General features: G+C 37.7%; 1 protein-coding gene across 13 annotated transcripts in view; it reads right to left on the bottom strand.

Annotated features, from left to right (window-relative positions):
* Positions 1–711: 711 nt before the first annotated feature.
* Positions 712–12,549, bottom strand: part of gus (gustavus) — a 306,026-nt gene continuing 294,188 nt past the window's right edge. For all 13 annotated transcript variants that reach the window (XM_067085771.1, XM_067085772.1, XM_067085777.1 and 10 more), the window contains 5 exons: positions 4,906–5,099; positions 3,375–3,560; positions 2,541–2,688; positions 2,201–2,359; positions 712–2,041 (listed from right to left, as the gene is read on the bottom strand). In XM_067085771.1, the coding sequence (XP_066941872.1) occupies positions 1,905–2,041; positions 2,201–2,359; positions 2,541–2,688; positions 3,375–3,560; positions 4,906–5,099 (824 nt within the window). In that variant the 3' untranslated portion in view covers positions 712–1,904. The remainder of the gene's footprint in view (positions 2,042–2,200; positions 2,360–2,540; positions 2,689–3,374; positions 3,561–4,905; positions 5,100–12,549) is intronic.

Here is a 12,549-nt window from a genome sequence, read left to right as displayed (position 1 = left end):
CATTTTTAGGTTCATAGGGTTTGTTCTTAGTTGAGGGATGATAATTATTGCTGGGTAAAACTTCACCTCACTGGAGAGCCAGGTGGGAAGACCCAAGTGAACAAATGTCACCTTGGGCTGAAGGTAACCTTTCATTGACCATTGTGCTGTGTAAAGCACAATATAAACATTATCCCTTGGTATGTACATATTTTCATTTGTATACTGTATATATTACTGCCCTCATTGCTCATTTTTCTTGGTGTTCTATATTGGGAAGATTGTTTAGCGTGTTTTCTAGCCTTTTTGGCTTGATCCATATGAATGTGTGCCCATGTTGACAATATTTTACTTTCCTCTTAATCCGTTTTTCACCACTATAAACTAAATTCCTGCACAGCAGTTATTTTAATTAGAAATTGCATCCAAGTTGTTAAAGTGCTATACAACAATAAAAATACAACTTTTACCTCTACATAACAATGCCATAGGATACTGTATGATAAACCGTTTGTTTATATGAGAACATCAATGTTTCTTTGACCCAAAGTTATGTTTTCTTATAAACAGTGTTTCTAAAGAGATATATCCTAAGAATATATTTTAAAAAATTTCTTTACATTGTAGATCCATGAAGCATTTGATGACATCTCATGAGAAAGTACTAAGAACCTTATATAAACCATACTGTAAAATTCTTTTCTATGACATCTAGGACAATGAAACTGAAAACTGTATTAATATTTAATATTTTTGTACAAAGATTGATGCTTACTAGTGAGATGTTGCAGTATTACACACTGTAGATCTTCATGCCATGTCATTCTGCTTGGTTGAGCTCTTGACAGAGGTCTTACTGCAAATGGCACTTAAAAAAATACTTAAGCATACATTATATGAGGGAACTCAGGGTGATTGACAATCAGCAACTAAGACTGGGTCACGATGGAACTACAGAGCCCCTACATGACCATTTCATATTGATAATGGACTCATTTTTTTTTTTACATTAAATAATCATGTAAAAAAGACATAAAAATAGTGAAGCATCCATGACAGTGCCAGAGATTTAGAGTAAGGACTAGGGGCAATACAAGAACCTCCCCTGCACCCACAAACCACCGAGCTCGGTTACAGTACAAGGTCCTGTCGAATTCTCACTTGGCCTTACACTAAATGTCTCCAGAACAAATGCGAAAGGCGGTGAGGAGATATGCAAGGTTGGCCTGCAATGAACACTTCACCAGTCAGCTCACTGGTCAGATGGACACTACCCACCACACTTCACAATAAAAAGTTATGTCAAAATTCCATATTCTAGTTTTAAATGAAATAGTCACTTCACTTTCATCACAAATTGCACTTGCTGCTCAGTTTCTGCATCAAAAGTTCCAAAGTCCTTTCTTGTCAGTGTTCAAGCATAAAAACCAACAAATAAACTCCTCCCTTCCTCTGCCAGTTTTGCTGGCAGGACGGGTACCTGAGTAGGGTGGGGTGGCTGTGGGGGCAGCATACCAATCTGACCTGGTCTATCACATTGCCACTAACACACACAGACACAAACGTACATCTAAAGTCGCATATATGATTTGCGTCTACCTGCAGTATGTTGTACCTAACGAGTGGTTTCAATTCGTCTAAAATTGCCTACATTAAGAAAAAAATGTAGCATAAAAATATGCTAACAAACTAAACATGCCTCTCATGGCACAGTTAAAACATCCTACTTTTAAACAGGATGCTTTGATTATCAAAGAACTGATGTTGATGATGTTGCAGAGACGCAATTTCCCAGGAGGCTGCCATCACTCTACTTGCTATAAGAGTGGGTCCCTGACCTTATACCCTGGGAGGTGCTGGAGTGGGGGCCTGGTGGCTAGTGATGGAGGGGGCTACGAGAGCTGGCCAGCAGTCTCCTCCGACTATCACCTACGATCATGGTACAGCAGGTACTGAGTGACAGACTGAGGTAAATTTAGCTCCCCTAAACGAGTCAACCTTTGTTTACCAACAGCCTGTCGTATCACTCGCCGACATAAATCCATCAAAGGTAGAGGTTCCGCTGTGGATAACAAAAAAGTATATTAAAAACTGAGAAGTAAATACAGTATTCTGAAGCATCAAGGAAAAGTGCATAGAAATTCCCATTTTTTTTTTTTATTCCCATGACATTAAGCACAATCCATTCTGAAAAATGTAAAAACTATATTGCAATACTTACGATCTAGTCCACCTATGTATCTGATGGTTATTTCACAGTGGCCCCATACAGCTGAAACTATAGGAAAAAGCTTCTTGCCTTTCAGACCACGAAACGCTACTCCCAAATACTGACCCTCTACAACAAATGCCAACGTTCCCTCGTCCATATCTAAGACAACTGAAAATAAGATATAGGGTGTTATTTTAAGTTGGGTTATATAACAAAGTGGAGAAAAGTGCAAAAATTCACATAATAGGACAAAGTGTTTTGCTAAAAGCAATCACATTAAGGATAAAAATTGTCAACTTACCAGCTTTGCTAAAAACAATCACATTAAGGGTAAAAACTGTCTACTTACCATAAAATTTATCTGGAACAACAAATGTCTCATCGTTGTTTAATAATGAAGGATAAGTAATGCCCGAGTTGCCTTGCTTGGCATTGTGATACAACTTATTACGGCCTAGGTCCCAGCCCCATGACTGATCATTGCTGCCTACCAAACTCTGGAAGAGAAAAATATATTAAATCAAAAGTTCTCACTATACAGTATACTGAAAAATATATCTCAATGACCATATTATTAGCTAACATTTCCTGGAATTTAATATAGCTCCATTTATATTCATTGAAACTTGTCTTTATAATGAAATGCCACTTATTCTTAGAAAAATAGCTTTGAAGGCATAAAAATACATCTAATTTTTGAAGAAAAAGATTTGATTTAGTTGACCCTCTCAAATATATACCAATTTTGATACTGCTCTAATTTACTTTTCTCCCCTTCTGAAATCTATCTTCATGAAAATATGTTTTTGGCTGTTTTTACTCTCCAACTCGATATTACTTCAGTAACAATATTTTGAGCGGCATTATTCAATGAACAGGTTTTGTTCTAAAAAGTATCCAAATAAAATAATAAACCACAATTTTTAAAATATATTCTAGAAACAGCAAACATACACTCCTTTTCCCTAAAGGAAAAACATAAGAGGCAAGAGTAAGTTTTTCCTGAAGAAAAAGAAAATCACAAATATGCATGCCCCCAAAGCCAAATGAAAACCATTTACAAAGTATTGTTGGTCCAACATGACATATTACTGCACGCTTTCCTTAAATGTGTTGTGCCTACTGGGGGAAGGCAAGGAAAACATTGCTCAAATAACTATGTGGAGATATACATAACACTTACCTGGTATCCTTGAGAATGTAAAGGTGCTTCATCAGTAGCAACTCCTACAACAGCATGTGTACCTCGTTGCCGAGTAGACCAGTGTATTTCCCATAAGTGTAGACCTCTTGTATAACCAACTTTTCCTCTTATACAATCTGTGCTCTGGGCAACAGGGTGTCGATGGAACGTCATTTTGTCATCCTCCTGCAATATTGTACAACAATGTATATTTGCAAACAATACATTTGACGACAATGATAAGAATATTATAAAATTGTTAAATGCAGCATACTACTGACCATATAAGAATCAAATTTTAGTTAAATAATAAGACATACGTTTTTAAACTGAATGGAAACTTCCAAACTTAACTTCATGAAATAGCTGGCTATATCATATATTCTCATAAAATTATTTGGGTGAATGCCATCAATATAATAAAATTTCCTTTAGTAACAATAGAAAAATTGATTACACGAATTATGTATTCATAATAGAATATGCCAGTGCAAATTACTGATTGTCTCAAAGAATAGGACAAAAGAGTAATCAAAATTATATTTCAGAGTTCAATTAATGAGCCACAACTTCACTTTGGAAATTGTGGCCTCCCAGGTGGAAACAGAAAGAAAATCACTTTCAAGTATCTGACTAAATACTGATACAGTGCCTAAGTAATTAGCCAAATCATTTTTAAGCAAAATATTAGGCAAATTCATGAGAACTGAGATATCATTACTTTCTTCCTAATGCAGGCCTTCATAATGCTAATATATTTATCCCTTTCTTCTTTGGCAATTAAAACCCTGCATCAATATCCATAAATTCAATATACTGTATACACAAACACTTCACAGAAACCCCAATTCTCAACTACTTATGAGAGCCAAGATGATAATACACATATTTCAGATGTTTACAGCAGAGTGAAAGAAAATTGGCACCAGTGAGGATCCCCCAGCCAGTATCAACAGTCGTTAATCGAGATGCTCAACTTGGGCTGTGCAAATGGCATTAAAATCCTAAATACCAGAGCTAACTTTGTATTGAGTTTTGTTGATTCTTCCTCAGTAAGTGGATTTTAAGGACACATCTATGAAATACAATCCAGAGTATTCACAAGACAATAAATTACTTCATTTAGTTTCCACTCTAGCGCTTTGGTTGCTAATCTAACTATTTGAGAGAAATACGTTTTTAGAAAAAAAAAATTAACAGCTGAAATACAGGAAGAAGAAGAAGCATAGTAGACAGACCGGATCAAACCTGAAATCCTAGGCAACTTCCCCTCCTTATGTAAAATTTATCATTCCCAAGTTCGGTCTTGCCAACACAATACTAATACTCTTTAGTCGATTGTACACTGATATCCCACTTAGCTTTAATAGCATGAAGTACCCATACCAAATTGTTGCACTTAAAATAATAAGACAAAAGTTGACTATGCTGAAACTTAAATAATTAAACAAACTGATAAAATAATGCTTCCAGAGATTGCGTTAAATGGATAGCCCTGTTGCAGTGCCGGATCCATCGTCGTCTTCCTCACCTTGACAAAAATATTGAGTGATCTGTCTTCTGCATTCCATGCGTGCTTGAGTGAGGCCTCTCGCGGGACGGGCGGCATGTCGAGGAGGAGGTCTAACCGTTTGGGGCGGGTGTAATCCGGGGACATTGCCAATTCCCGGGTCAGGCGGGGCTGTAGGGATCCACCCTCGCCCCGACCCACCGACTTCATACCACCTGCAACAAAGAAAAAGGATGGTGAAATCCACTTGATATAAATTCAGACTTCTTGTCTCAGGGTAACACTGCTATTGTAAAAACACTAATTAATAAACAGTAATGAAATTTACACAAGAATTAGAGAACCGTCCTTCAAGTATGGGTAACGTTAATAGAACCGTCCTCAAGTATGGGCAACGTTAATATACGAGTAGTGTGGACAAAATTCAAAATAAGACGGCAGGTTAAACTTTACCAGGTTGAAAGGGTTTACATATCCGGCAAACCAAAATATACCGTCATGTGCTACGATAAAATCATAATTGAATTTTCGTGGCCGGCATCTCACAAACCCCCCCCCCAACGAAGAACAAGATGGGTGCATCCACACATTTGAGCAAAGTTCACTACCGTACTCTAGTTCACCTTCACTATGAATGAAGGTGTGGATTTCGGTGAAATCATTACGCATAATCACCGGTTTCTTTGTGTCAAGTCTTGCGCAAGGATTGGAAATAGAATAGAGAGAAGGCAACAAATGCACCGAAGTCAAGGCCTCGAAATAAAATACGAATTATAATTTACTTGTTATAACTTATTTCCATATAGCGAGGCAAGGAAAAAAACATCTATTTCCATATAGCGAGGCAAGGAAAAAAACATCCCAGAACATACACAGCTGGATACTGAAACACGGACTAAAAATTCGACTGGAACATACAATGAATACCTAGATAATACAAATGATTCAACTTCTCTTAAGCGACAAAAACACAAGTACGCAATCGTTTAGAAGACGTACTACACACGTGAGAGCTACACTTCCAGATACTTATAGCTATCTTCTATGTAGTACATGGCTAGAATTCTTCCATAACTCAAAATTTTGTGAATTCATTAATTTTAACTTACAAAAATAAATCAATTACAATGGAGTTGAATCACACATACGCCCACGTCATAATAAACAGGCTCCCATGAAAAAACTTTGGACGAGACCGAGGGAGTGAAATGTAAATTACACCTGGCACCACACTTGTTGAATTATTCGTCTAAAACACCTGCCTTCCGTCAAAATTAATAATCCCAGCATTCACTCAGCACGATACATTGAAAAGTGGCTGGGAAACATCTGGTTGTACTTTGAGGGGGCACAAACGCCCAGTTATAAAGCCTCACCTAACTCAAACGAAAATATGAAAAACTAGTTAATATACATATTTACTTTAACCTATACAAATCATTATAAATATCAATATATATATATATATATATATATAATATATATATATATATATATATATATATATATATATATATATATAAACTATAACTGATGCAAAATTTTACTGCATAACAACGCTAATTGGAGTAACGACTGACTCTATTTCACTTTGAAAATTGTAACATAGCAGCTGTGACTGCTACTCTTAAAAATGTCGTTCCATCACCATAATGGACATATTTGCTACGGCTTGTTTGCGATCATGAATTTTGCATTTAAATTTGTTCTGTGTTTCACCATCCTTTTCGTTTCCCTTTCCTTTTTTATATGTGAAAGTCGCATTCTGAGGAAGCACCCTCAGCAATTTAACACAGCTCTATTCTCTCTCTCTCTCTCTCTCTCGCCGAATGTCAAAACATGAAAGGCAAAATAATCACATTAACAACAAGCTATATCTCGCATAAAAACCAGCGCAAGACGCGAAGACTGACCATGATGCACCTTCACATCTTCATCTTCATGCAAGATTCGAGAGTCCTGGGAATTCATTACGAAACCTCGCAAACGAACACAAGGAAATAAGTAGTACTAGGGTGATGCAACATGCGCACGAAGAGTTATGACGAGAGTGGAAATCACGCGCAGCTGGCTGCAGTTTTATTTTACACCTGTACTAGTGTAAATACATACACGTGCAAACACACTACAGATATAAATACCTAACACACGAAGTGAAAGACCGAGCCATAGATGCTGAACAACGACACAACTTCAATGCTGGCGAACAAAGCAGCCAATGTTTTTCGATTCAAGTTAAGCCCCCAGTCTAAAATACTAATTCGAAAGCACTGGAAACTACATAATCAAACGCGAAGGTTTGTAAAGCCATCAATATTACAGCAAGACATAAAGTTTTTACTTTAAAAATATACAATCACTTTCATTGCAAAAAGTTCCTTGTGCATTTGTATGACTACGAAACACTAACATCTGATAGCAATTCCCTTTAAACAAGTCACAAAATTATTTTGTTATATACACTGTCGAATCCACAGGAATGAAAAGAATTAAGACGATGTAAAAAGACATAAAACCTTGTACTTAATTCACAGTAATCAAGCTCGATATGAACTTCAACGACAAATACACTAAAAAGGTTAAAGAATATGACACCTATCTGCAAAAATCTTTCAGAAAACAAATTCATTATTAATGACGATAACAAACAGAAGACCCCTTAGGTGAAATCTGGTTCTATTTTCTTTTCGTTATATATACATATACTGTACATTAACTATTTACACAACTGTTCTAAGCATACGATGGATCCTGCTACAATGTCTCAACTGGAACATGAGTTCGACATTTTTAAAATCTAAAAAACGATAATCGTGAATATAATTTTTATGAATGTAACAAATGTGACAGGGAAAAAACAAACTCTACTCCGGGAATGGGGTCTGCAAGGTAACTGAGATAACCAGGTAAAATAAGGAGGGTAGCATTGACTAAAGGGGAAGCAGATTGGGGGAGGGCCGAGTCCATGACAGAGAGTCAAGGACTCACGCAAAACTTGCAACTTCCTCGCACACATAAGCACTCGCAACACAATACAAAAGCTTTGCTGCTTCCACCCAAGAATCTGCTCTCCCCTCCACACTTGCCAATACACGGTGCTAGAGGTTTGACCATTCATATGACAAGCAATGCTTACCATCACCTCTTCTAAAAATTAGGACGGAAATGAAAAAAGAAAAATTTAAAGTTTACTGGGTCTCTATTAACCGGATAAACTTCAACAAATATTAAATGAATAGCCATTACACGGAAACTGCACACGTTTACCATTATGTTGAAATTAGTCCAACCCCCCCTCCCCCAACACGAAAACCTACAAAAAAAGATTATCATTAATCAGCTGACTGAACCTTGAATGACGAACTCAACAATGAAGACATCACAACATTCATTTCCCAACAACAAATCTAGCAGAACGAGAAGCAACAAAAACAATGGCGACCAAGAGACGTTTGTGAGAGGCAACTGAAGTGAGGGATGATGATGTTCAAGGTTACGGTCAAATGGCCCCGCCCCCTCCTCTACCAACCACTTCCCCTACCCTTCAGGGATACGAGTGGAGTACAGTGGAGGGAGCCAACATCATGAAGGGGAAGGAGGGTCTGACAATCCCAAAAAAGGTAAAAACTTACACCATTGATCATGTTTCTCATTTGGGTTATTCTGTACTCGTAGGTACATTTATAGATATTCTATAAAGTCTACTCTTTCGCGATATATAACACATCCTTTAAATACGAATGAAACGTTTACTGTAAGCAGATTGTAAATAAATTTACAACGATTACAAACACGACGATACGACTCAAACGTTCAGTGTGATATAAATATAACAATAACTAATGTCCGCCCTAAATAAAGCGTCTTCTCTTCCCATTCACTCTTGCACCAATCCTTCAAATGCAACAGTGAAAGCGAGGACTTAACTCGTCCGCAACCTTACCGCGACAGCAAATTGCACACATTCGCGGACAATACCAATAAGCAGAACGCTACACTTACTGTAGTGTAATTACTGGTCTTTTGAAACTGAATGTTGACTATAAAATATAAACTTATTTTTTTAATATTCCTGTATTTACAGATGAAAACTTGAGAGACATGTAATGAAGTATTATATGAACAGAGATTTCTTGTTTTAACACTCGGCAGCGAATGATTCCCTCATGAGACATAATGAGAAATAACCGCACCAACTCCGCACAGATGAGCACAACTTTCTCCAAATGCCACTCAGCCAATGCACAAAATCTGATGTTTCGCAACCAATGCTTATGACGGACACTTCTGACGTCATGGCATAAGGCCCTGAATCACTACTGAGGGTATCATGTCACCCAATCATAACTAAGGATAAAAGGACCTTGGGGACGGGTTACGTTAGTCGCAAGGTGAAACCCTTCGGGGATAGGGCCATCAATTCTATCAACTGGAACTGATCCCTCCGTCAGCAATATGAGCAATTTCGTGAGAATTTTTTGTTGGTCTTTCCTCGTGCGTACCTTCCATAAAATGCATAAAACGAATGTGCGCACATTTCATAAGCAGGCGTTCACGCAACACAATCTCTCTCTCAGAACCAGAACCGTATGTCGACTGAGGCTGAAAACGAAGCTTGAGGTTTCGTCACAAGGACGACGACCAAATATCTTAAAAAAAGAGAGAAAAAAAAACCCAGGGTGTCATCAACTACAATAACCTTCGAGCACAATGAACGTCCCATAACTCTATTTGAGAAAGAACATGATAATGAATCACATGGACTTCTTGTACAGACCATCGTTCAGATTATATTTGATGGCCTATGTGTAAAATCATGCAGGAAAAAAAAATCACAGTACTATCCAGTGATTTTAAAGCAGCACCAAAGATACCACCTACTCAAACATGCACAATGCAATATTCATGGTAACCGCGCAAAAGAAGAGAGAAACGAAAGCAGAGACGGAAGAAAAAAAAAAAAAAAAAAGAATATGCAAATACACCCACATAGCCAATGCGCAGCTTGAGCGTCGTAATCCTATCTGCGTAAACAAACAAAACATCCTAATCCTACTCAAATCACCTTCATGGCAGCTTGACCATTTCCATAAATCAAATGAACAAATTATCTCGAGAAGCAGAGTTTGACAGAAAGAAAGCTCTCACGATTGCAGCAAATCACCTTGCAAAAATCACGGAATAGAAAAAGTTAAGGCTTAATGCGGCAATAAATACAAAGTCGGGGAAAAAGGTAAATATTTCACGACTAATAATAATCTAGTCTAGTATGAATATGGTACGTCAGTGAATGAAGAAAGTAAATCATAATACGAAGTTACTTGCTCTTCCAAAGAGCTCTTTCAAGAATTTAGATACAGAGCCAGGAAAACTGTGGATCCCAAACCACTAAAAATTCATTTGCATTTTACCTATAAAAACTGACTGAACCCCACCATTGGCAGCTACAAACAACAACTAACCACGCCCAATGTTACTCGTCCTTCTTTCACACACAAACAAACAAAAACACATTATTTGCACCAGCTCAAACACTGATGAACTCCAAATAAAACCCAAGAATGGCCGTAGAAATTAAGAGTGATCTGTATCGCATCAGGTCTTGCCCTTCCACCAGGAAGTATTACAAACTTCGCATATATACAGTGTGTGTAGTATATTAATTATCTTACAGAAGAAGGCAATTTTTGATTGCCAAAACATTTCAAAATATAATCTGGGTCCATGTCCATGCCGAGGAATGAATTACAAAGTTGATTTATGATACTGTGAATTTGGTTTGCAATATATTTCCAGACATAACACACATTGTATTCCGTATTTCTTAAATGAGACTATTTCTTTCACAACTATTAACACTTTAAACAAAAGCTTTAAGAGGTGTTCTATGTTCACTGCCAACAACGGACATCCTGTAGAAGAGCACATGCTCGAGTGCACACACTGACCGGATTACCGGTTGGTGGCGTAAGGCATAACGATTTGTAACTGTCGACTAATGAAAGTCTTCTGCAGGAAATAATACATCTGCTCTATACTCTAAAGCAGTAGTAAGGTACTCATAATAAAGCACACGTACTGGAAATGTTTTATCATGGATTTACGTTTACCTTTCGTTCTATTTTGGGATATTTTATCACACACAGAGTAAGAGAACAAACACACACACACACACATATATATATATGTATATATGTGTGTGTGTGTGTATGTATATATATATATATATATATATATATATATAAATTATAATCATTCAGTGTGTGTGTGTGTGTATTCAGGTTGAACATTTCCCCATGACATGAGGACTCTCGACTTGAAACAAATAGGAAGGAAGGGGACTGTGTGGAAGGGGGGGAGCGGGGGATCGAAAGGAAGTGGTAACCTCTTCCGGAGATACTTTGACCATTTATGTTCATCTAACACAATGTAACACACCCTTACCCCTCCGTGGAGAACCACACCTAAATATCCCCCCCCCTCTTCCTTTAGCAAAAGGTCGTTCACCCCTAATTCAGGTTTACAAAGAAAGAAAACCAAACCTGTATTAGACGTTATACAACAATTAATTCATGAATGAACACACAAACGGATCGAAGTTTCGACAAAACAAAATGAATCCACATTCATTTTCTTGTTAACTGAAGATGATCTCGTGTATGTTATATTCGAGCTATAAACTTATCCCCATTATGTACTACAGATATGCATTTATCACCCACACTGATTACGCCGCCCCCCCCCCCAAAAAATCAAGATTTGTTCGCTTTGTCCTACTGCATGATAAGACACGAAAGGACAACACTAGAAAAATAAAGATGGAGACCCCTAACGTGCCACGTGATGCCATAAAAGCCTTATGCTACCACCCAAAATCCGCGTGAGATAAACCCCTCATATTTCCAGTGCTTTATCAGCAATAAGGAAATAAAAAGCTACGTTCGCAGATTTATCTTGTGTAAACATGGATAGTCACAAGATAGCGTGAGTTGTTGACCTACTTGTTATATGAGGGGGTTTAAAACTGACGTCTAATCAATATACTTTCAGCATTTCCCGGTTATCTTGGCGTCCATTAAGTTGCCCTATATAAAAAACTGTCAGATGTGCAGACTTTTAACTGAACGATTTGCATCCATCTCCTTTGTCTTTTCTAAAATTTCCGTCCAATTACTCTCTGTGGGATATGTACTCGATATCCTTCCCCCTTTTTGGCTTAAGAATCTTAGAAAGCTAGAATTGGTGACGAGGTGACAGAATGCCTTCTGCTTCCTGCTCTGCCTCGGCAAGTGCAAGTTTTGACAGTAAAACGCTAAAATGTGTCAAGAGAATGTTTCGACGGTCAATGCTTCAAGTATAGTTCAACTACGAACATTCAGCAGAATCTACTAAACCACTGAAGGCAAAGTAGGAAGCAAAATTGCTCTACCGAGACATTTCCGTCCCTAAAACACAAATATGCTTCTATTTTCTTGGCGGGAAAGGCCAGGGAATGGGAAGTTCGACTGCACACTTGTATAGGATGACGGTTGGCGAACAACAATTGGTGGGAAAAGTGTTGAGGCCGTTTTAAGTAGTCAAAAGGAGCTATACACACAAAGGGGAAGTGTGGGCAATGGAGCGGTTGTGGGCGTCGGGCAGACGGTGGTGTGGGTGGATTTTGTG

This window comes from Macrobrachium rosenbergii, chromosome 42 (genome assembly GCF_040412425.1).
Source record: "Macrobrachium rosenbergii isolate ZJJX-2024 chromosome 42, ASM4041242v1, whole genome shotgun sequence".
NCBI lineage: Eukaryota > Metazoa > Arthropoda > Malacostraca > Decapoda > Palaemonidae > Macrobrachium > Macrobrachium rosenbergii.
This window is presented reverse-complemented; position numbering and strand designations above follow the sequence as displayed.